The following is a 23,552-nucleotide window of genomic DNA, read 5'->3' as shown; positions in this document are numbered from 1 at the left end:
TAAAAAATGAATTATTGCTGTATGATGTATAGGATCTGCTCAAGACACACACACTCCAGTTTTGTGTCTGTGTATATTATCTGTGAAGTGAGTTGTTTCCATTTGGCGCCATCTATAAGAATTAATTTTTTTTAAAGGCATAAAAAATGGATTCGATTAGAATTCTAATGATTGGAATTATTTCTCATCAGGATTCTGGACTATTGGAATGATATTTAAAAATTTAAAATTAAAATTCTAGATATTTGGCTTCTGACTCATCAGGATTCTAGACAATTAAAATTCTACCGTATCAGATTTGTAAGTAATTAGGAATCTACCTTATCGGAATTATATGTCATGTATTGTAATTGGGATCTGTATCATCGGTAATGTGACTAATTTATGTCTAGACAATAGACGCCATCCCCTAAAACTTGACATTCAATTTCACGAAATTCTTTAATGAAAAAATGTTTCTTCCTAACAATTTGTTATCTTGTATTAATTCAAATAGATTTTATTAACAAATTAAATATTAGCGGGTAAATTTTTTTTCTCTTGTAGATGGAGACTATCATGTATTTCTGATGACCTTTTCCATTTATATAATTTCTATTAGTTATTTCTGCAAAAGATATTTTAAATAATTTTATTTTATTTTTAATTCAAACATTTCATCTACTTTTTTTATTTTTAATAATTTCAATGGCTAAAAAAAATAAAATTTTTTGTGTAATTAATCTCATAATATTATGCAATATTATTTATGGAGAGGACTGTACTCCAAAGATAGGTAATTTTTTTTTTTTTGCGGATTCATTTTTTTTTGTATATGTTATAGCGTATACAAAGCTTATTATGTATGAATTTATTGATAATTACATTAACAATAACGATATTTGTTCCAGCAATAATCGGAGGAGGAATTGGTGGAGCATCAGCCTCACACTATCTCACAGATTTATTTAAAGACGATGTGGATATTGATTTATTCGAAGCTGATAAAATTGGTGGACGGCTGGCGACATTGAATATAAACAATGATGAGTATGAAACCGGTGGTTCGATTATTCATTCCAGGAATAAATTAATGAGACACTTTGTACAGCTTCTTAGTTAATTAATATTGTTATTCAATACGTCAATCTTAAAGACAATTAATCACTCAACTAATAAAATTAATTACCTATTTGTAGAACTTGAAGATCGACCATCTGAACTCGATATGATTGCTGGAATTTGGAATGGCGATGAATTTGTCTTTAAAGAAAGTTCTTACCAAATGGTTTCATTGGTAAAATTATTTTATAGATATGGCCTTGCACCGTTTGAATTACATAGGTTGTCAGAACAATAATTTTTATTTTAGATAATATAAATAACTAATCCCAGATTAAAATATAATGACTTTAAATTTGCTAGGTAGATTAACAAATTCAATCCTTGATGACTTTGATCACATCTATGATCTTCAAGAGGCTGGAATTGGTTTTGAAAATATTTCAAGTTTACTGTCTGGAATGAACCATAAATTTCCAGAAATGCTAGAAATTTCTTCAAAAGATTTTTTGCTAAGCCAAGGATACTCTCATAAATTAATCAATGAATTAGTTGAAGCCACTTTGGCTGTTAATTATGGCCAGGATACTGATGTCCATAGCTTTGTTGGATTCGTATCAGTTGCAGGTGCAGGATCTTCTCTGTGGTCTGTAAAAGGAGGAAATAAAAAAGTAATATGTTATTTATATTATTTATTTTATAAAAAATTATTAATATAAATTGATCTTTCTAGGTACCTGAAAATCTTATCAAAAAAAATAAAAAAATTAAAGTTATTCCTGCAATAGTCAATAAAATAAATTATGCCCCTAAAGATGATGGATCACCAGAATATCACGTCTTCTATAACACAGGTATAAATTAAATATAATATTAAAAAAATAATTAATGAAAAAATTAAATTTTAAAAAAATTAGGAAAATTTGAAGACACATGGAAGACTTATGACGTTGTAATTATTGCTACTCCGTTGACTCATGATCAAAAAATGTCTATTAATTTTGCTGGCTTTCCGGAGAATGTAAACTTTAAATTTGCTGGAGATTATCAAACTACTTATGCAACATTCGTGAAGGGAAAAATTAATCCCAGTTATTTTAAGTTAGAGGAATCAATTGACGCTATTTTGAGTTGTGATCCTAATAAGACTATTCTGAGTTCGATTGGAAGGCTAACTACAGTTGAAGGAAACAACTCTGATGTTTGGAAAATATTTTCACGGAAACCGGTGGAAAAAAATTTAATTAATAAAGTGTTCCTAGAAGTACGTGTGATTTATTTACTTTAGCTTCTTATAAATTTGATAGTCACTCAGATTAATTTTTTCAGGTAAATGAAATTAAAGAAATAAAATGGAAAGCGTACCCAAAATACTCAACAATGGAATCATCAAATAATTTTAAGCTCTTTGATTCTCTGTATCATGTTAATGCTATCGAATGGGCAGCAAGTGCCATGGAAATGAGTGCTATTGGCGGTCGGAATATTGCAATCTTGGTACACAATGATTATAAAAAAAAGTGCAATATTTCTCAAGCGTCTGGCTTGAAAAAAAGAAAAAATGAACCAACTAGTAGAGAATTATAAATGTGGAGATTTATTCAGGTTTAATTTTGTTTTTTATTTTTTTAAATTGTATGTTCGTTGTAAAACTAAATAGTTAAAAAAATTATTGTAAAACCAAATATTTTTTATTATAGATGCATTTAAATAATTGTTATAATTTTTATAAATAAATTGTTGATAAAGTTGATATGAGGTCAAGTATTTTTAATTTGCTGAAAAGATAATGAACAAATAGATGAATAATGAAATTTTGGATTCCATAAATAAAAAATGATGATTCTCAAATACTTATATATTAAGTTTTCTATTCTAATTAATTTATTATTGTGTTTCGACGACGCGCCAGGAGACTGCGCGTTAGGCGCGCGCGAAGCTCGGATCGATCGTATCGAGATGGTGAAAAATTTTTTTAATATATTTATATTTACATTCATTTATATCTCGGAAATTACGCAATATTTTAATAATTAATGAATTTTCTTATGAATCAATTACGATAAGAGATTGATTTATAACAGTTAAAGTCGCATCAAATCACGGAATAATGCAGTAGAAAGAATTTTAACGTTCTTTTCTTTTTGCCGCGAATACTTAAAACATGTAACGATCTGCGCTGCGCACTTGCGCTGTTGTCAGATTTTGCTCAGAATATTCTGACGCATTTACAATTAATTTTAAACAAACTCTGTTTCAAGTAAAAAATAATTATTTTCGCGAGTAATTAACTCGTGAAAGTCTTAAGTAATTTATTCTTATTATTTTTAAAGTAAATTTAATACGCAAAATCATAAAAAATTACATCAAATGAGACGGATTGATGTTGGGCGGTCGTCACTTGGAAATTAGCTCATAGTCTAATTTAGATCTGGCAACAAGGCGGCTACAGATTCCTTGGATAAATTCATCAGAATCAACGCGGGTGTTTTTGTAATTCTCAATCGCGGTGCACCGTGGGTCCGAGTAGGAGCTAAAGCTAAAATGGCGTCAGCCGAGAACGGCAAACGCGTTTAACCGATCGTCTAGTTAACACAAAGTAAAAAAAAATGCCACGGCCTAAGCGAAACGTAAGTTTATATTCGCGTTTAATAATCTTATTTTATTATTATACTGTTTTTGTTCGTTTTAAATCTCTGATTGAGTGATAACTACTCCAAAAAAAATATATCCGCGCCCTCAACATCCGGAAAAAAAATTAAAAAAAAAAAAAAAACGTCGGAAGTCACGCTCTTGTCAATTTTAACTCACGCTTTTCGCGGTTTTTGTATACAATTTGATTATTGTTAGAAAAAAATTATTTACATCGTATGTATAAATTTATTTGTTCATTTATTTTCTTTTTACGGCAGCAAGTCACGGCAGTGTCATGTAAATGTGATTTTTTTTTTTTTAGTAGTTTTTTTTTATACTTAACTTTTTTTTGACGTTAGTAGAGAAAGAAAATGAGAATAAAAGTGAACACTTTAGTCCTAGAGTTTTTATTATTTTTAAATGTGTATTGTTATCATTAAAGGCATTGTAATTGAAGTTAGATAGTAATTCAATGCCACTTAAGCGTTTATACACGCTGTGTCTTATGTCGTTCATCGTCGTATCGTAAAGCATGTGAAAAAAAAAAATAAACTACACCCCCGTTCCCGACCCTCGCAGCAGCGCTGCCGTCTACGACTTATTTCCCTTGCTTTAAAAAAAAAAAAAAATAATAAAATAAAAAATATGAGTAATTTTTTGTGATTGTCATTCGCGGGATTTTTTGTATATTTTGTTAATGACTCCGAAATATGTATAGTGTCATTAAAACAATTCAAATATACAATAAATATAGACATTTTAATGTTAGTTCGCAATTATTTCACAGCACGGCATGCTCAATTGTCGCGCGTCTGTCGATTAGTTCGCATCGTGTTGCTGTCGGTTACTCATCTGTGCTGAGAGTGGAGATTTTTTTACTAAGAAACATATATTTATAATTCTTTTCTGTGATTTAATGAACGTATGTCACGAAATAAATATTTATTTATTTTATTATAAAATAATGTCATTTTTTTGTGTTAATTTAGTCGGTTATTTATATATACTTATAAATATTTCCATGCGAGTCTGATATTAATTCTACAAACATAACCTTTTTTTTATTCGTTCCTAACGACGCGTTCTTTATATAATAATACTAACTATAATTCATCCGTCATTTGTCAGTTTAATATTTTTTTGTTTTCATTTTTCTTTCAATGCACAATTTTCTAATCAAATTATTTACCAGATAAGTTTTTTTTCTTGTTTGATATTGAGACGCACAAACTAGAATTTTTTTTTTTTTTTGTGTAGGCTGGTAAAAAATACAAAGATGCAATGAGCGACGAAAGCAGTGGAAGTGATTTCGACGACGATGAAGATCCAGACAAGATCGAAGTTCCTGGTAAGATATTTAAATATACATTCTTGTTGATGTCCATTATTTTTAATCCATCCCCTTTATATTGATCATAATCTGATAAATTATTCACTAGGCGGAGGGAAAGACCTCGCCACTGCTGCTGGGATTGCGAGCATCAAAGAAGAAAATGAGTCCAATGCATCCGACACAACGATGAAAACCACTCCTATCACCAATGGTAAATTAATATTATTATATTATTTTTTTTTTTTCTTAACTATAAATAATCAAATTAATTGATTATTTATTTATTTTTATACTTTAGCACCAAACATAAAAGGAGCAAAAATTCCGGAAGGTCTAGTGACTAAACCACCAACTCCCGGATATGAAATGGTACGTGTAGGTGGTTCTCAAGGCAATACCCAAAATTTTCCAAATGCCAATATGATGAATCAGATGAACCAGATGAATCAATTTGGAAATACTGGACCATACGGTCAATTCCCTGGCAATTTAGGACAATTTCAAAATTTTAATCCAGCAACTCTTCTTCAAAGTAAGTGATAGATTTTTTTTTCTTCGATGTTTTGTGTACTTTTATGTTTGTTTGTGCATTTGAGTGTACTAATGTTTTAAACGATGTTCTTTAGATATGGAAATGGGAAATTTGATGGGTACATTCATGGGAATGGCTGGTATGGGTGGCGCGGGAGGATTCAACCCTTTTTTGCAATTGTTGAATCAAGGTGGATTCAACCAAAATTGGGGATCTGGTCTCCCAGGTATGTTGTTGTCCTTAATGTGATGGTGTTATCATTAAAAAGCAATTAGTCATTACTTATTGCATTGTATTGTGTAGGAAAAGCTGTACAACAAATGTGGATGAATGCAATGGATCCAACGAAAATGATGCAACCAACAATTCCTGAAGATGAAGAGGCTGATGACGATGAAATGGGTGTTGCAGAGACCTACGCAGATTATATGCCAACGAAATTAAAACTTGGTCGCAAACATCCTGATCCAGTTGTCGAGACTGCATCGTTGTCGAGTGTAGAACCTACTGATGTTTGGTACAAAATATCTATTCCAGAAGAAACAATAAAATCTGGCGCGCTTTCTGCGTTACAACTTGAGTCAATCACGTATGCGTCACAGCAGCATGAGCAGCTATTACCTGATGGTACGCGTGCTGGTTTTCTGATCGGTGATGGCGCTGGTGTTGGTAAAGGTCGTACCATTGCTGGTATTATATTTGAAAATTATCTGAAAGGTCGTAAACGTGCCATTTGGGTGTCCGTGTCTAATGATCTCAAGTATGACGCTGAACGCGATTTAAAAGATATTGGCGCCGGTAAAATAGATGTACATGCATTAAATAAGTTTAAATATGCTAAAATAGCTTCATCAGTTAATGGTAATGTTAAAAAAGGTGTTATATTTAGTACATATTCCGCGTTAATCGGTGAGTCTTCACAGAGCAGCGGTGCAAAGTACAAAAGTCGGCTTAAACAATTACTCCAATGGTGTGGGGATGATTTTGATGGTTTAATAATATTCGATGAGTGTCATCGAGCTAAAAATTTGTGTCCTACTGGTAGTTCAAAACCTACTAAAACAGGTTTAACCGTATTAGAGTTACAAACTAAATTGCCAAAGGCACGAGTTGTGTACGCCAGTGCTACTGGAGCTTCTGAGCCCAGGAATATGGCCTATATGGTACGACTGGGTATGTGGGGTGAGGGAACACCTTTTGCTGAGTTTAATGACTTTATAGCAGCCGTGGAAAAACGTGGTGTAGGTGCTATGGAAATAGTTGCAATGGACATGAAGCTACGAGGTATGTACATTGCACGCCAGTTGAGTTTCCATGGTGTCGCCTTCAAAATTGAAGAGGTTCCTCTATCAGAAGAATTTACCGACGTATATGACTCTTCTGTAAGACTATGGGTTGACGCTATGCAAAGGTTTCACGAAGCTGCTGAGCTTATAGATGCTGAAAATAGGATGAAAAAAACAATGTGGGGTCAATTTTGGTCGTCGCATCAGCGGTTTTTCAAGTACCTATGTATTGCAGCCAAAGTAAAGCATGCAGTTTCTGTTGCGCGTGAGGCTGTTAAGTGTGGTAAATGCGTTGTCATTGGTCTCCAATCAACTGGTGAAGCAAGAACACTCGAGCAACTTGAGCGCGATGATGGAGAATTAAGTGACTTTGTATCTACAGCCAAAGGTGTATTACAAACACTAGTGGAGAAACATTTTCCAGCACCGGATCGTAATAGAATTCAACGGCTTCTTGGTCTTGAACCACCTAAACCAATAATACCAATCGTCATACTTGAAGAAGATCCTCCAGTTACGACAGCTAGTGGTAGTAAGAGGAAACCTGTACGACAAGCTGCACAAAGAGCTAGTAAAAAAGTACGTGCGTGGGAGGAATCAGAGGAATCTATTTCAGAAGAAGAAAAAAATGGTGGTCATAGTTCTGGTTCAGAATTTAAAATAAGTGGATCTGAAAGTGAAGAAGAAGCTAATCGTTCAGATGCTGAGAGTAATGCCAGCTCAGATTTTAATCCATTTTACAGTGATAGTGATTCTGATGCTGATCCATGGGACAGACGGAAAAAAAGAGGAAGAAAACCGAAGAAACCAGTGAAGAAAAGATTAACTACACAAGATAAAATACAGTCGATGTTGACTTTAAAAACTCAAAATTCGCGTAATAATAAAAAGAATGGAGATGCTGTGCCAACGGTGGGTATCAATGCTGCTGGACGACCTACAATGACTGGAGCACCTCCACGAGACGCCATTGAGCGGGCATGTTGTATGAAAGAAGAATTATTGGCACAAATTGAAAAACTAGGAGAAAAACTTCCACCGAATACACTTGATCAGCTTATTGACGAACTTGGTGGTCCAGAAAATGTAGCCGAGATGACTGGAAGAAAGGGTAGAGTTGTACAAACCGAAGACGGCCAGATTCAGTATGAATCACGATCTGAAGTTGATGTTCCTCTGGAAACTTTAAATCTTACTGAGAAGCAACGGTTTATGGACGGAGAAAAAACAGTGGCTATTATATCAGAAGCCGCTAGTAGTGGTATTTCACTGCAAAGTGATCGTCGTGCTCGAAATCAAATGCGACGTGTTCATATAACTCTTGAGCTTCCTTGGAGCGCAGACCGTGCGATCCAACAGTTTGGACGTACTCACCGTTCGAATCAAGTAAACGCTCCAGAGTATATCTTCCTTATATCAGACTTAGCTGGTGAGAGACGATTTGCTTCGACTGTAGCTAAACGTCTTGAAAGTTTAGGTGCGCTGACACACGGAGATCGTCGTGCGACTGAAACCAGAGATTTATCACAATTTAATATTGACAACAAGTATGGTCGTTCTGCTTTAGAGGCTACTATGAAGACAATTATGGGCTATGAAGCTCCATTGGTACCACCACCGCAAGACTACCGCGGAGACTTTTTCAAAGACGTAGCCGACGCATTGGTAGGTGTTGGGCTCATCTGCAATAGTGAAAATATGCCAGGTGTTTTATCACTTGACAAGGATTACAATAATATTTCAAAATTCTTAAATCGAATACTGGGAATGCCTGTAGATTTACAGAATCGTTTATTCCAATACTTTACTGATACATTAAACGCTATTATTACGCAAGCCAAGAAGACTGGTCGTTTTGACATGGGTATCCTCGATCTCGGTGCTTCTGGTGAGAATGTCAAGCGCGTTAAATTGTATCGATTTTTGAGAAAACACGCAACAGGTACAGCACCAACAGAATTACACGTTGTACATGTTGAACGTGGTATGAGTTGGACAGAGGCTAAAGAACGATGGTCTGAGTTGACTGGATCCAAGGAAGGCTTCTACTTGAGCCATCAAATTAGGAACAACAAACAAACTGCTATTCTCGCAGTAGCTGTTGATAGTGGCAAGAAGAAAACTGATAAAAAAGATCAACTTTACATGCTTTATCGACCCAATACTGGACTTCAATTAAGACAAGAGAGTCTTGGTGAACTTGAAAAGAAATACAAGAAAGTTAAATTAGAAGAGGCTGAGCCACATTGGACGCAACAGTATGATGCTTCGGTGGACACTTGTTCGCACGCTTACTGGCGAGGGAACTGTAAAAATGTAACTCTTGGCATGGACTGTGAAGTTGGTCTTCGACGTAGATCATATAATGTCCTAGCTGGTTCTGTTTTGAGTGTCTGGAGTCGTGTTGAAAGCACTCTTGCTGCACGATCTGGACAAAATTCCAAAATGCAAGTTTTGCGTTTACGAACCGGTAAGTTTATTTTTCTATTTTTTAAATTTTAGATAACTTCAGAATGAAACTTAATTTTTTTTTTGTTTTTGATTACAGATGATGGACTGAAAATTGTCGGCACGTTAATTCCTAAATTATGTTTGGAACCGTTGGTGGAGGCTCTATCTGCAGACGCTGAAAAGACAGAAGAGCAAGTTTTTTGAACATCCTTTCATCTTAATAGTAAGTATTATTTTTATTATTTATTTGTTAATTCTAGAATTATAATGTAATTTTAATATTTTTTTTTAATTATAGATAGTGAGGGATCAAAAAATACTGCCGAAAATAAGATATTTGCAGATAATATTGCGTTGGAATCTGTTATTAAGAAGCCGTTTAAATTAATAAATACAACAGCTGAAAAATATAAAAAGTTCACAGTATTGGGTCGTATATTTGGTGCAATTTGCCAATTAATTAATACATTAATGGATTTATCACTGAATCTGCGGTACAGTCAAACTGTATGCACAATAATAACAAAAAAAAAAATAATAAATTATACCTAAAAGAATAAAATAAAAGTTACAAATAACAAAAATTCCCGCGATATCGCTTTTCAAACAATAACATCGCGCGTTGCTTATCGTGATAGAAGTTAAGTAGTTAGTTGCCTTGTTTTTTTTTTCTTGTTTATTAATTCGTTTTTTTTTTTTTTTTTTTTTTTTTTATATAGATTTTTTAGATTTTTTATTATGAACACGACGCTCACACTAGCGCGCGCGATTGATGTCAAGCTCTTCTAATAAATTACACTTATGCACGCCTAATTTGCTAACTTTTTTTTTACGCTTTGATGCGCAAGAATTATGTTTAAAAAACAATTATTTCGTATTTAATAAAACAATTAGACATGAAACATTAGATTCTAGTGTAAACTTTTAACATATATTATTTTCTATTTTGTTAAAAAAAATTTTTTTTAGGTTTTGTCGTAATGATTCCAATTTTGGCTGGATGGTGATAGCATTATAGTATTTCTTATATAATATATTATATTAATTTTCAATTTAAAAATACAAACAAACAAATGAATTATAATTATTAATTAATTATTGTGCTAAATGATAATTAAAAACAAAATGATCCACCAATAAATATTATAACTACAATTTTTAGTGATTAGATTCAATTATAAACATGATATATTTATATTAAAAAAAAAAAAAAAAAAATGAATGAATGAAAGAAAAAGAAAAAAATCATTTAACCGAAGACTAATGTCTGGCGATTTATCCAACTATATGTTTTATTTTAATTTATGATAATAAATTTATTTATACTTGTATTTGACTGGTAATTTTCGTTGTTGTATGGAATGAAAAATTTTTTCTTTTTCTAATTGTATACGATAAAATACAAAGCATAGAAATAAATAAATTACAGTAAACTGTACTATTTAAAAGTTGAAAAATAATATACATATTCTCAAAAAATAATTTCAGAATTATAGTAATAATAATAATATTTTTAATTTATCTTTTCGATATCCATTAATCATAGAAACAAATTGCGTATGTTATTTACGCATTGTAATTTCAGAACACTTCCATGGTCCATGAGTGATAATTGTTAAGACGTAGAACATATCTGGTATTAGATTAACTAATATTTAATTACACTAACGTAATAAATTATCCTGATTTGGTTCGAAAATAATTTAATTAATTACTTAAAAAAAAAAAAAAAAAAAAAAACAATATTTATGACAAATAGCACATATATATGTATATAAATTTATGTACATGTATAAACATACCTGCGAATATTAAAGCAATTATCCATAGAAACTGGAGTGATTTTATCTTGGACATTCTAGTTAAAAATTGCCGCATATTTTTTTATAAGTGTGGTACAAAATCATTCTACAAGTATGTTAATTATTTTAATGAGATATTTTTATTTTATTATCCATACTACAGATTCGTAGAATTAATTTATTATTATTTATCATCGTATAAAATATATGTACAGTTGCTTCTTTTCATAATCATTATCCTGTGCTTAATATTTTCTTACCGTAAAATTTTTTTCTTTTCAATATTATTTTAAATTAACACTTCGATTCATGAATTTCGTCACCGCTTCACTAATAAAATTGTTAGATCACAAGAATTACTGACAGCTTTAAATTAATTATAAACATTTAAAGATAAATTATTTTTAATGGAAAGCATAGAGAAGCATCAAAAATGTGCAGAATCCAATAAGAAGACCTAGGATCAAAGAATCACGTCTTTTTCGTATATTTATCCTTTGTACAAGACTGTTGACCATGGGAAAGCGATTGCTAAGATCATTAAATCGGGTTTGAATTTTTTTGAATGTCTGTCGTTGTGATACTAAATGATCTCGAGTCTCAATCGCAATACTTATTTGATCATTAATTAGTCGATCAGAGCTAAAATAATAAGTTAATATTAATATTTCTTAAAACTAGTAATTTTAGTTATTATTTAGATATAAAAAATAATTTTTACTTGTGTACGTGTTGATTTTCCTTCAAATACATGTCTCTCCGATTTAAACCACTTGCATTTTTATAGCTGCTGTAAAAAAAATGAAATGTATTGTTTTGCTTATACCATTTAATTATAATCTATAATTTATATTTAAATTATTATACATACTCAATTTCTTTTCTTACACTCCCCAATAAATCTTCTCGATCTTTTCTACTGGCGAAATTATTTTGTATTTTACTAAATTCAAGTTTATAGTCTTTTAAGATTTCTTTATGTCTTTGCATTGTATGAAGCATAGCTGCACCATTGGCTTGAATTCCACTCATTTTGTCGTTGATCGTCATAAGCTAAAACAATAAATGTTGAAAGTATACGCTTTTCAATTCAAACGTCAAGTTTATAGTAAATTTTTATGATACTGAATTATAATGAAAAAAATTTAGCAAAAAAATTTCATATCTACACGGAAAGAAAAAGATGACACTGGATATCATTCCAGATTATACTGAGTGAAAAAAAATTCAAATTGTAGCTAGTATAACCCAGATTACAATGATTATAATCCAGATAACAATGAGTATAATCCGGATTACAATGAGTATAATCCAGAAATCACGCAGTATAATCTGGATTTTTCTAGCTACTATCTGAAATTTTTTTTCACCAAAGATTATCACTAAGTATAATCTGGGATGATATCCAGTGTCATCTTTTTATTTCCGTGTAGAAATTAAAAAAATTAAATTTTTTATAATAATATAAATTGATTTATAATAAAAATAAATTTTTATAATAAATTATAATTGATTGGTTACAAAAATTTTAATAATTGTCAGATGTCTGCTAATTTCAATGTCATTAAATTTTAATGTGATACTAATGAATTAAAAATTTATGATAGAAATTATAATTACTTTGGCTAAAAGTGATTCAATTTCTGATGTCATATTTTCAAAGACATGATCTTCATCCAGTAACGGTACTGTGTCAGCACTAGCATGACTGGATCCAGCATTAATTCCTAATTTACTGTAAGCCACCAACTTGGCATCTATTTCATTTTCGACATGTCGTGCTTGCTTACGCAAATCTATAATTAGAAAAAATGACAATTCACGTTATTAGTATTATACATTGTTTACAAATAACATAAGTATAGTAGACATCTTGTATTTATTATTATTTATCATCTGACGTGTCAATTGAATCCACGACAATTAAGTGAATCGTAACCACATCAGCAACTCCATCATAACTCATGAATTAATTTACAAAATAGATTAATTATTTATTTTCGACTATTACTTAATTAATATAAGTATAATCTAAATGTATTTGTTTTCAATTTAATTACCTTCCCAATCTCCAGCATCACTATTTTTCGCCATCGCAAAATTAAAATAAAATACGTTCAAAAATTAAAGAAATTATTTTTCAATGTAGACTCATTTATAGTTTACGCTGACTATTTAACAACGTGTGAATTATGATTAATATCTTTAATTTCGTATTTCAATTAAAATTTATAATGGATGAACCTTTTTTTTAAGAATTATTTTTTTTATCACGCAGTAACAATTCTAACCTGAAGATGGAGTTACTTGGAAATGACCTTGAGTTTGTTGAACTCTCTCTCTTTCTCTGCTTCGAGAAATAGTAAAGATGGAAGCTGTAACTAGATAAAAAATTACTAATAGTTTAACTAAATAAATTAGTTGTTAATAATTAATCTCCATGATAATTTTTTTAAATATTTAGAAAAATTGAAAAATAAAAATAAAAATTATTCATGGAGTTTGAAATGATACAAATTTAAAACAAGTTGATATTTAAATAGATAACAGATTTGAAAAGTGAACTATCGAATAAACTGAAAAAACGCGCTCACGTCCCAAGTCTGTCCGGCGCGTCGTGGTGTTGTCCAACACAAATTTTTTTCTCCAATTTAAAGTCTATTGATTTATTATCGTTATCTTAATAATTATATTTGTTATTATAATTAATTTGAGTATTAAAATTCGAATAATTACTTAAATTATTATAATGATTCAATGCCAGAGAGATTTTAATTTACAATTTAAAGTAACTGTGTGAACTAGGTGTTGTTGAATGATTATTAACTAAACAGTTCGATATTAATTGCAGTGTTGTTGATAAATTTTTCAAATACTAATTAAGTTAATTAATCTGGATCAATAATTATTTATTGTGCTTGTTTTAATTAATAATTCACAATGGTTAAAGGTAATAAGAATTTTAAGTGATGAATAATTTTTTTTTTCTAACAAATCAGGTTATATTTTTATAAAATGCATCTCGTATTTTTAGTGAATTTCATAATTTTCTGTTTTTTGTGATTATAAATGTTTCTATTTATTGTTTAATTATGTAATTAATCACACCAAATTATAATAATATTTTTTTTCATTCATAAAAATGGCTAATTAAGTAAATTAGTGTGTAATACAACGTGATTAGAGTAAAAAAAATTACTGTATATGTAGTGTATTTCTAATCAACCATTGTTGACGACGCCATTTAATTATTTTTAAAGCGCGGGAAATTTCAAACTTTATTTTTAATCATTATTTATCTAATTATATTATTACAGGACGAAGAAAACGTGGCTCTACAGTCAATGCTGTTATTACTCGTTCATCGGCCTTAGCAGAAACAAATGGGTCAATTGTTTCGCCGTTGAAAAAAGAAATAAAATTGGAGAAGGATCAAGGAGAGAATAGAAAAGTTGGTATAGGTCATAAGAAAAAAAATAATTCATTGAAATCTCCTGTTCCTATTACGTCATACTTTACAAAGGTAATAAAATTAAATAACATTGCATAATGAATTAATAAACTACTAATTATTGACTTTTATTTTACAGACTAATGGATTTAACAATAAAATATCTAATGAAAGGATATCAGAAAATATCAAAACAGAAGATATGTTTTTTAAAGTAAAACCTGATATTAAGGAAGAAAATGACAATAATTCTTCAATTAAAGAGTTATTTAAAACTGATGGTTTGTATTTTATAAGACAAGTTAATTGTATTTAGAGTTTATTATTTATTAAATTAAATAATATTTTAATTATTTTGTAGAAACACCAGTGGCAGTACCATGTCAAAATCCGTCCACACCTCATCGGATTAATATGACGACAGTAGTAAGCGATGATTCGGACACGCGAAGTTCAACAGAAAGCAATGACTCTAAGCCTATAGTAGAAACTGTTATCAATGGACAAGCGAAAATTGATAAAGAAGTAAGAAAAAAAATTAACGGAAATGCACGAGGAAAATTGAAATTCACAGAACCTATTATTAGTTCATCAGCTAAATCTGCAGTAGCAAAAACAAATCACAAAGTAACTGAGTACTTTCCTGTACGACGTAGCGTTAGAAAATGTAAAAAGACTGTACTTGAAGAGAAGCAGCGTGATCTTGAGAATAAAGTACTGTGTCAAGTAGAAGAAGGTTTGATCGTGAAGCATTTTGTTGGTAAAGGACGTGGTGTCGTTACGACACGTGAATTTAAAAAAGGTGAATTTGTTGTTGAGTATATTGGTGAATTGATTGATCAAGTTACTGCTAAGAAACGTGAAGCTGAGTATGCTAAAGATAAAAATACTGGTTGTTATATGTACTATTTCCAGCATCGGAGTCATCAGTATTGGTAATTATTAAATTTTTTTTATACTAATTAGATTTATGTCTGCTCTGATAATTATACTAATTATTAATTATTTATTTATTTATTTATTTATTTGCAGCGTTGATGCAACAGCTGAGAGTGAAAAACTCGGTAGACTAGTGAATCATTCACGTAATGGAAATTTGATAGCTCGTGTTGTGGAAGTTGAATCAATACCGCATTTAGTATTAACAGCTAAGGAAGATATTCCTGCTGGTGTTGAACTAAATTACGATTACGGTGATCGCAGTCGCGAAGCAATTCAGAATCATCCTTGGTTGCTTTTATAATTATTTTAATTTTATACAAATAGAAAATTATATTTTAACAATGATGGAAATTTACACAACATCATGACTGACTACTTACATACTGTCTATTGATATTTATTCATTTGATAGGTCATGTAATAAAATTATTCGGTGGTAATTTGAAACAAAAAAAATTAAATAATATATGTAATCGAACGATGAATTTGCTATCAAAGGCTATTGATTAGAATTCATAATTTTAATATGAACACTAATTGATGCAGTGCATCTGATAATAAAAGTAGAACAGTGAAAGAAACTATATTATATTTAATAAGAAAATTTACTCGTTTAATCAAATTAATATTAATATACAATTGCACATTTTAGTAGACTAATTTTGATTCAACTCATATAGTAGCACGCACGTTGTTATTATTATCTTTGTTATAGTTATGATTTATAATTATTTTATCTCATTAGCTTATGACATGCATGGGTGTGAGTCGAATGACAAATTAATAATCTTACATTAAAAATTTTTTTGTTTTGCAAATGAATTGCTAGACACTGCCAAAAAAACTGCTTTGTATCCATTAAATGTATTTAACAACGATTTTTTTCGGACAAAAGTAATTTTTTTTTTATTCGGAACGATTATAGGAATTAGTCAATTTATTCATTTTTGTAATATTTAATTATTAGATAATTTTGATTGTAATTTACTGTAATATCTTAAATTTTATTAAGAATTACCTTCGATTATTGTAATTTTATTTTATGAATTTTTCATTGGATATTGTAAATAAGTGATAATCAATATTAAATTAAAAAAATTATATAATCAAATTTTTAAATAAAAAGTTGAATGCAAGAGTTTACTCATTTTGTATTTTTATTTTTGAAATTAATGAAAAATAAAAATTTGATTACTTCAAAATATTATTCTTTTATCATTTATAAATTATTAATGCATACGTAATAAACTAACAGGAATTTTTTATTATAATATGTATTTTGAAAACAATGTACAAGGTAAAAATACTTCACTTGGTTTCGTTCATATATACAATTAACAATAATAGATTATAATATAAACATTTTCCTTAACTTATTTATTTTTCATTTAAAATTATTGGAAAGAATAGAATAATTTAGAGATGAATTTTTTATACCTTCTGAATTTTATAGACATCTAAAAATTTTTTAGATTTTTATAACAGTCAAATTATAATGAAAAAAATTTATCAAAAAACTCCACTTGTAGAAATCTTGATAAAATTATAAGTGCAAATTTAAAAAAAATTTTTTTTAAAATAATTGATTGGTTAAAAAAATTATCAAATGTCTTTTTTAACAATTAAATTACAGCAAGAAAAATTTTTTTTTAATAGAAATTTAGAAATTAGAAATTTTAGAAAATTATAAATGTATTTTTTTTTTAATAATTTTTTGACTTAGTTTATTTTTTAAGAATTTTTTGAGAAATTATGAAAATAATGTTATGAGAAGATTGTAGTAGCGCTCTCTAACGTTATGTTTATTATAACCTTTAAAATGAACTTTTCAGCCATTCAGCTATTATTAAAATAAGTAAATGGATAAACAAGTAAAAATAATAAATATCAATTTCCAAATATTTTTGGCTGAAGATATTTAAAACAAAAATAATTTTTAAAAAATCCATAACAAATATATCATCAATCATAGACTAAATAATTAAATAAAATGGTTTTTCTGACACGTTTTTTGCAGCTTCCAAAGGTAATTTTTACTTGTTAATTTTTCAAATAATTATTATTTGTCAACAACTTTAATTAATATTATTACAGAAAATTCCAAGGAAGTTCTTAAGGGCAGGATTTCTTGATACCCTACATTTACGAGTTAGAGCAGGTACAGGAGGTATGGGTTTCCCGAAATACGGTGGAGTTGGTGGTCGAGGTGGAGATGTTGTTGTTGTAGCTACTGAGGAATTGTCATTACACCACATTGCTGAAAAATATCGTGACAGAAAAATTATTGCTGGTCATGGCAACAACAGTGAAGCGAGAGGTATTATAGGTAAACCTGGACAAAATGTTGAAATACCGGTACCTTTAGGTGTCACTATTTACGACTCCAATAAAATTGTCATTGGTAAGTTGATCAATCAATAAATAAGTACATTTAATATTTTTTTTTGTTTTATAAAGTAAATCAGAGATATCACAACTATATTATATTTTATGAAAATTAATTTAACAGATATTTGATAATTTTTAGAATTTTTACAACAAATAAATTGGAGCAAAAAAATTGATATGTAAGAATTAAAAAAAATTAAAAATGGAATTTTTTAAAAATAATTTTTCGGATAAATTTATTTGTTAAAATTTATTTGTTAAAGTTAAAATTAAAAAATGATCTAATGGCTGCTATTTATGAAAATTAAGTTAGCCGATATCTAAAAATTTTTAGAATTTTTTTTACTGAAAAAATTATTGCAAAAAAATAAAAAAAATTTTCATTTGTAAAAAACTTGAAAAACTATAAGTGCAATTTTGAAAAAATATTTTTTAGTTCTAATTTAATAAGAGATAAAAAATAAAAACATCGGCTAACTTTTTTATTATCTGCTAACTTTAAGGTCATTAAATTTTAGGTGAAGTAGATAAACCGAATTCAAAGTTAGTGGTTGCTCGTGGAGGAGTCGGTGGATGTCCAGAGACAGGATTCAGTGGGCAGAAAGGACAAAATCATGTAATAACTCTTGATTTAAAGTTAATTGCTGATGTTGCTCTAGTAGGTTTTCCCAATGCTGGTAAAAGTACTCTTTTAGCATCAGTATCAAATGCTAGACCAAAAATTGCTGACTATCCTTGTAAGTCTCATGATTACTTCTCTTTTTTATTAAGCTCTAAAAATTATCAACATAAAAAATTTTATTTTATTTTATTTTTTCAGTTACAACAATTAGACCTAATTTAGGTATCATAAATTATCCCGACCTAAGAAAAATATCTGTAGCTGATTTACCGGGACTTATTGAAGGAGCTCACGTTAATATTGGGATGGGTCACAAATTCCTAAAACACTTGGACAGAACAAAGCTACTTGTTTTTATTGTTGATGTCCAAGGGTTCCGTTTATCACCTCGACACAGTTATCGTGACTGCATGGAGACAGTTTTTCTGCTGAATAAAGAGATAGAACTTTACAATGCAGATTTGCTAGATAGACACGCTATTCTTTTAGTTAATAAAATGGACACTCAAGATGCTGATAAAAAATTCAAAGAAATAGAAGCTATGTTACGAGATCTAAATACAGTAGCACGCGAGATTCCTGAAGAAATAAGGCCTGATAGAATAATTGAGTTCGATGAAATTCTTTCGACATCATTGACTACTAACAGAAAAGAGCAATCTGCGATAATTAAAGAACGAATACGGTTTCACCTTGATAGAATAGCCAAAATTGAAGTTCAACGAAATGAAGAGATACGCGCTGAATTAGAGTTGTATGAAAAACTTAAATCTGAATCACGAACACATGCTCCTACGATGGTTTAGTTTTTCGATATGCAAAAAAGCTATTTAATATGTATATACTTTTTATTACTAAATAATTTTATAATTATTATTTTTTAAAATAGAAAAAAAAAAACTATTTACATTATTTACATTTAATAAGAAATAATTTTTAAGGATATAACTCTTTAGTCTTTAAATGAGTGCATTTAATGTCTAGCTCTGCAACTAAATGCGTCCAATCTTCACCAAGCGATACTCTAGCTTGAATATCAGATTTTTCAATTTCCACAGGATCTCGAAGTACTCCAGCATTTACATTCCATCGTTCAACTCCATTCCAAGCGATCATTATACCATTATCAGTACACAGGTGAGGAGGAGGACGTACTAAGCGATAATCCATTTCATCACAAATTAATCCTAATGCTTTAGTTATGAAATTATTACTAGCAACTCCCCCTGATACAACCTGTAATAATTGTGCCAAATTACAGTTTGATTTATTGAATAATCAATAAATTAAATACTGGTTGAAAATAATTCATTATACGATTAATGATACTATACCAGAGTGCGTTTATCCTCAGGAATAAATTTTTTCTGATCCAAAAACCTCATAGCTCGTTTCGTTTTCATTGCAATTTGTTTAGTAATAGCTAATTGAAATCCAGCACAGAGGTTTTCAATATCTGGAATCACTCCATCACCTATTATTTTACTGTTTAATTCCTGGTGTTTGATGTGAGTTATAACAGAATTTTTCAGTCCAGCAAAACTAAAATTGCAATCACGATAACGGGCCATGGATACTGGAAATTCAAATTGTGATGGATTTGTGGCTTTACTTGCAGCTAATTCGATTGCTTGGCCTCCATTTTTACCACGGTACTCTGGTATATTCATCAATTTTAGTCTTCGTGCTGTCTAAAAACATCGTTAGTCAATAAAAAAATTATAAGTAAGTAAATTTTAAATCCTCTGATAATTTTCAGGGGACAATACATGAAAAATACATTTTCTTTATAGAATAAAATAATTTATGATAAATACCTTATCGAATGCTTCACCAGGAGCATCATCAAGTGTATTACCAATAACAAAAAAATCAGTAACACTTTTTACTAGTGCTAGTAAGCAATGTCCTCCTGATACTAATAAAACCAAAAATGGAAAATCTACCTACATTAACAATTTTGATTTATTTATTTCTTTAATTATTTTAGTTATATTTAACTAATTAATATACCTTTTCAATCATTCTAGCTGTCAAAGCATGTGCTTCCATATGATGAATAGGAATAAACGGTTTATTTCCTATTTTTGACAAATACTTCCCAAAATTTCTGCCAATCATCAGTGACAAAACTAAGCCTGGTTTCATGGTTGTAGCTATTGCATCAATGTCTCTCAATTTTAATCCAGCAGTCCTCAATGCTTTTTCACAGACATCTGTAATGTTCTCTCTGTGCATTTGTCTTGCTACCGGAGGAATTATTCCTCCGTATCTGAAAATATATTTAAATTAATAAATAAACTAAACAAATTATTTCCAAATAATGATACAGAAAAATGTATACATTCGAAAATTTTTTTATTTAAAATAAAATTAAACATTAAATAATTTCTTGAAAATTTTAATAACATTATTCTATCAACAATGTTTACATTTTTTAGATGACATTAAAGTTAACAGTCACTTGAGCATTTTTTAATTTTATTTAACAAAAAAATTTATTCATAGTTTATTAGTTACAAAAATCTTAAAAATTATCAACTATCTGCTAAATTAATTTTCATATTTTTAGATAAAATAAAAAATTTAAGAATGTATACTATTTTTAGTATCGATAATTATTATGACACTGAAATCAGCAGACATCTAAAAATTTTTGAAATTTTTATAACATATCAATTATGATAAAAAAAAATATTTTTGAAAATTTCCACTTATTATTTTCTTTAATTTATACATGTGGAATTTTTTCATAATAATTAAAAAAAATTGACAGATGTCTGTTAATTTCAGTATCATATAATTAATAAATTTTTATTTAACAAAAATTTACTTTAAATGGACATCAAGTTGTGAATGTAAAGCATCACCTAAAATATTTCCATCACCATCAACAATGGCAATACCTGTCTCATCACAACTTGTTTCAATTCCTAAAATTTTAACTGGTCTATCCAAATTACTATTAGATAACCTTCTATTAAAACAATAAAAACACTTATTTAAAAAACTATTAAATTTAATTAATTTCATTTTATCAAATAAACAACAAAAACAAAAACGGAGTAAAATATTTTTAATCTCACACACATGTGAATGATTTTCTGTCTCTATTAATCTGACACCGGTCTTTGTTTACATAACTTATCATAGGTTATGTTACGCCGACGCATTCAATTGAGTTTCAAAGTTGTTTATTACAGTGAGTACAAATAGTAAGGGTGTGACAAAATATTTAAATCTTATTTTTATTTGTTGAAAATATAAAATAAATACCGATGAAAAGAAGAAAAAATAGGATGCCGACGGCATCAGTTTCAATAAAAACAAGTCCATTGGCCTCCAATCCATCATTAGCAGTAGCAACGGCAGCTGCAGCTGCTGTTGAAGTAGTTACAACAACAACATCAACAGTACCATCTCAGAATGCAAACTGCGAGCCATTGAGATTAACTTATCTCAAACCATCGTTCAATAATCACGAGTTAGCATTAGCAGCAAGGCAAGATTTATGGCATAAATTTATTATCTTCAACGTGGGTGAATACTCCAAAGAGACTATTTTGGATTCCGTATTATTAACGTGCCAGCCAGAAGTAATTCTGGCTCTAAAATACCAAGTTGACAGTACTAAAAAAGCAACTTTTTTAGCTAAATGTACTATTGCTGCAATAGATACTCTAGTTAAACAAGGATTGATGATAAGATTACCTGATGATAATATTTTAAAACTAGACATTGTTTTAGGTTTTGTAAATAATCAGAAGCTACCGCTAAATTTACATCGTATAGTTGTTGATGTTTTGAATTCACGGTGGGATGGTTCTAAAAAAATACTTAATCTTGAAAACTTTCATCATGACAAGCAGTTTGGTTCACTTTATTGTCCATTATCATCGTCCAGTGTACTTGTTTTTGTATTTAAATGTTGTAAAATGCGGATGGGTAATTTACGAGACAATAAATTACAGATACGTGAATTAAATTTGCGTAACAATGGTTTACTTGGAATACTATTATATGAAAAACTATTTGGATTTACTCTAACGAAATTAGATTTAAGTCACAATAAAATAGAAAATATTGATTATTTAAGATATTTTTCAGAATTTAAAATTACAGAATTGTGGCTGGATGGTAATCCATTCTGCAAGCAGTTTAAAAAGCCTGAAGATTATATTCAAGCTGTTAAATTTGTATTTCCTCATATACAGAGATTGGATGGTGTAATAATAGGCGTTAAACAACAATTAATGCCGCCGTATCATCCATATTTTTTGAATGACGAATCTAGAATATCTCTAGTGCGTCAGTTTATTCAGCATTACTTTACTCTGTTTGATCAAAAAGACCGGACTGATTTAAATGGGATTTACGAGTCTGATGCTTTTTTCTCAGCAACATTTGGAGACATTGCTAATCCGCGACATAGACAGCTTACTAAAATTATTAATATCAACAGGAATCTATTGAAGGTCGTTGACTACTCAAGATGCTACAAATATTTGCTGAGTGGTGCTGGGGAAATAATTGATACCTTAAGGCGTCTACCGCCTATGTATCATAATTACAAAAATTTTACAGTCGATATTCTCCATCAGGGTGACAATCATCTGGCAGTCAATATTCAGGGACCATTTTATTACCGTGAATTTCCAATTTCACTCTACTTCAGTCGTACATTTATTCTTGTAGAGAAAGACGACCGGGAATTTAGAATCGTCAATGATCAGTATCACATTCAAAGTGGAAATGCAACGATGATGGAAAATAACCAGAATAATACTGGACTGAATGTTATACCAAATTTCATTCCTACTTATTTGGGAGAAGGCGAAAAAAATGATCTAGTTAAATTTTTGTCGAATGTTAGTACAATGAATATGGAATATTGTCGTGAATTTCTCGAACAGTCTGATTGGAATTTACGTGATGCGATTAGTAAATTTATGAAATCTTATACAGTAAATGACATATCTCGGAAAGCATTTGGATCAAGGCGTTGAAAATTAATTTTCATCATTTTATTAATAATCATTTCTTAATAATACAATATACATGTATAAATAT

General features: G+C 29.6%; 6 protein-coding genes across 9 annotated transcripts; 4 read left to right on the top strand and 2 right to left on the bottom strand.

Moving 5' to 3' along the window:
* The first annotated feature begins 621 nt into the window (after positions 1 to 621).
* Positions 622 to 2,717, top strand: LOC123260709 (prenylcysteine oxidase-like). Its single transcript, XM_044721977.1, has 7 exons — positions 622 to 775; positions 891 to 1,097; positions 1,179 to 1,323; positions 1,409 to 1,712; positions 1,775 to 1,895; positions 1,959 to 2,305; positions 2,371 to 2,717. Exons 1-7 carry the CDS (start codon positions 688 to 690, stop codon positions 2,626 to 2,628), a joined length of 1,470 nt encoding a protein of 489 aa, XP_044577912.1. The 5' UTR covers positions 622 to 687; the 3' UTR covers positions 2,629 to 2,717.
* Positions 2,718 to 3,524: 807 nt separating this feature from the next.
* On the top strand, positions 3,525 to 11,493 carry LOC123261196 (protein strawberry notch). Of its 3 annotated transcripts, none has more exons than XM_044722720.1 (8): positions 3,528 to 3,671; positions 4,933 to 5,023; positions 5,115 to 5,219; positions 5,307 to 5,540; positions 5,635 to 5,766; positions 5,844 to 9,296; positions 9,375 to 9,500; positions 9,576 to 11,493. In XM_044722720.1, exons 1-7 carry the CDS (start codon positions 3,651 to 3,653, stop codon positions 9,479 to 9,481), a joined length of 4,143 nt encoding a protein of 1,380 aa, XP_044578655.1. In that variant the 5' UTR covers positions 3,528 to 3,650; the 3' UTR covers positions 9,482 to 9,500; positions 9,576 to 11,493. The 3 variants fall into 3 exon arrangements, with proteins under 3 accessions (XP_044578657.1, XP_044578655.1, XP_044578656.1); XM_044722721.1 differs by lacking the exon at positions 3,528 to 3,671 and adding an exon at positions 4,452 to 4,597; XM_044722722.1 differs by lacking the exon at positions 5,635 to 5,766 and having other exon boundaries at positions 3,525 to 3,671.
* Positions 11,481 to 13,343, bottom strand: LOC123261201 (Golgi SNAP receptor complex member 1). Of its 2 annotated transcripts, none has more exons than XM_044722731.1 (5): positions 13,140 to 13,343; positions 12,700 to 12,875; positions 11,951 to 12,132; positions 11,801 to 11,866; positions 11,481 to 11,721 (listed from the first exon to the last, which is right to left on the bottom strand). In XM_044722731.1, the coding sequence occupies exons 1-5, from the start codon at positions 13,171 to 13,173 to the stop codon at positions 11,484 to 11,486; spliced, it is 696 nt and encodes a 231-aa protein (XP_044578666.1). In that variant the 5' UTR covers positions 13,174 to 13,343; the 3' UTR covers positions 11,481 to 11,483. The 2 variants fall into 2 exon arrangements, with proteins under 2 accessions (XP_044578666.1, XP_044578665.1); XM_044722730.1 differs by having other exon boundaries at positions 11,801 to 11,869; positions 13,140 to 13,340.
* Positions 13,344 to 13,554: 211 nt separating this feature from the next.
* LOC123261449 lies at positions 13,555 to 23,500 on the top strand. The gene is made up of 11 exons (XM_044723042.1): positions 13,555 to 14,029; positions 14,397 to 14,602; positions 14,670 to 14,811; positions 14,892 to 15,465; positions 15,563 to 15,760; positions 16,019 to 16,043; positions 17,490 to 17,498; positions 17,567 to 17,873; positions 18,379 to 18,597; positions 18,681 to 19,282; positions 21,761 to 23,500. The coding sequence occupies exons 1-11, from the start codon at positions 14,020 to 14,022 to the stop codon at positions 23,486 to 23,488; spliced, it is 4,020 nt and encodes a 1,339-aa protein (XP_044578977.1). The 5' UTR covers positions 13,555 to 14,019; the 3' UTR covers positions 23,489 to 23,500.
* LOC123261200 (GTP-binding protein 10 homolog) lies at positions 17,338 to 19,370 on the top strand. The gene is made up of 4 exons (XM_044722729.1): positions 17,338 to 17,498; positions 17,567 to 17,873; positions 18,379 to 18,597; positions 18,681 to 19,370. The coding sequence occupies exons 1-4, from the start codon at positions 17,463 to 17,465 to the stop codon at positions 19,286 to 19,288; spliced, it is 1,170 nt and encodes a 389-aa protein (XP_044578664.1). The 5' UTR covers positions 17,338 to 17,462; the 3' UTR covers positions 19,289 to 19,370.
* LOC123261199 (probable tRNA N6-adenosine threonylcarbamoyltransferase, mitochondrial) lies at positions 19,392 to 21,572 on the bottom strand. Its single transcript, XM_044722728.1, has 5 exons — positions 21,316 to 21,572; positions 20,496 to 20,754; positions 20,300 to 20,428; positions 19,817 to 20,173; positions 19,392 to 19,718 (listed from the first exon to the last, which is right to left on the bottom strand). The coding sequence occupies exons 1-5, from the start codon at positions 21,513 to 21,515 to the stop codon at positions 19,419 to 19,421; spliced, it is 1,245 nt and encodes a 414-aa protein (XP_044578663.1). The 5' UTR covers positions 21,516 to 21,572; the 3' UTR covers positions 19,392 to 19,418.
* Positions 23,501 to 23,552: the final 52 nt, after the last annotated feature.

The sequence above is a fragment of the Cotesia glomerata genome, linkage group LG3 (genome assembly GCF_020080835.1).
Source record: "Cotesia glomerata isolate CgM1 linkage group LG3, MPM_Cglom_v2.3, whole genome shotgun sequence".
Taxonomy (NCBI): Eukaryota; Metazoa; Arthropoda; class Insecta; order Hymenoptera; family Braconidae; genus Cotesia; species Cotesia glomerata.
The sequence above is the reverse complement of the archived record's forward strand: the minus strand, read 5'-3'. Positions and strand labels throughout refer to the sequence as shown.

What these genes read in the sequence shown, in the direction of transcription:
- LOC123261200 (XM_044722729.1), top strand. Translation starts at nt 17,463, where the DNA reads ATGGTTTTTCTGACACGTTTTTTGCAGCTTCCAAAG. An exon ending in GTTTTTTGCAGCTTCCAAAG is followed by an intron (nt 17,499 to 17,566) that starts GTAATTTTTACT and finishes ATATTATTACAG; the next exon opens with AAAATTCCAAGGAAGTTCTT. An exon ending in AAAAATTGCTGACTATCCTT is followed by an intron (nt 18,598 to 18,680) that starts GTAAGTCTCATG and finishes TTATTTTTTCAG; the next exon opens with TTACAACAATTAGACCTAAT.
- LOC123261201 (XM_044722730.1), bottom strand. Translation starts at nt 13,173, where the DNA reads ATGGCGAAAAATAGTGATGCTGGAGATTGGGAAG. An exon ending in TGATGCTGGAGATTGGGAAG is followed by an intron (nt 12,876 to 13,139) that starts GTAATTAAATTG and finishes TTCTAATTATAG; the next exon opens with ATTTGCGTAAGCAAGCACGA. An exon ending in GAAAATCAACACGTACACAA is followed by an intron (nt 11,722 to 11,800) that starts GTAAAAATTATT and finishes TTATTATTTTAG; the next exon opens with CTCTGATCGACTAATTAATG.
- LOC123261449 (XM_044723042.1), top strand. An exon ending in CTCCAATAAAATTGTCATTG is followed by an intron (nt 17,874 to 18,378) that starts GTAAGTTGATCA and finishes ATTAAATTTTAG; the next exon opens with GTGAAGTAGATAAACCGAAT. An exon ending in GAACACATGCTCCTACGATG is followed by an intron (nt 19,283 to 21,760) that starts GTTTAGTTTTTC and finishes AAATAAATACCG; the next exon opens with ATGAAAAGAAGAAAAAATAG.
- LOC123260709 (XM_044721977.1), top strand. Translation starts at nt 688, where the DNA reads ATGGCTAAAAAAAATAAAATTTTTTGTGTAATTAATCTCATAATATTA. An exon ending in GGACTGTACTCCAAAGATAG is followed by an intron (nt 776 to 890) that starts GTAATTTTTTTT and finishes TATTTGTTCCAG; the next exon opens with CAATAATCGGAGGAGGAATT. An exon ending in TAAAAGGAGGAAATAAAAAA is followed by an intron (nt 1,713 to 1,774) that starts GTAATATGTTAT and finishes TGATCTTTCTAG; the next exon opens with GTACCTGAAAATCTTATCAA.
- LOC123261199 (XM_044722728.1), bottom strand. Translation starts at nt 21,515, where the DNA reads ATGAAATTAATTAAATTTAATAGTTTTTTAAATAAGTGTTTTTATTGT. An exon ending in CAACTTGATGTCCATTTAAA is followed by an intron (nt 20,755 to 21,315) that starts GTAAATTTTTGT and finishes ATATATTTTCAG; the next exon opens with ATACGGAGGAATAATTCCTC. An exon ending in CTGAGGATAAACGCACTCTG is followed by an intron (nt 19,719 to 19,816) that starts GTATAGTATCAT and finishes CAATTATTACAG; the next exon opens with GTTGTATCAGGGGGAGTTGC.
- LOC123261196 (XM_044722720.1), top strand. Translation starts at nt 3,651, where the DNA reads ATGCCACGGCCTAAGCGAAAC. An exon ending in AGACAAGATCGAAGTTCCTG is followed by an intron (nt 5,024 to 5,114) that starts GTAAGATATTTA and finishes ATTATTCACTAG; the next exon opens with GCGGAGGGAAAGACCTCGCC. An exon ending in AACCACTCCTATCACCAATG is followed by an intron (nt 5,220 to 5,306) that starts GTAAATTAATAT and finishes TTTATACTTTAG; the next exon opens with CACCAAACATAAAAGGAGCA.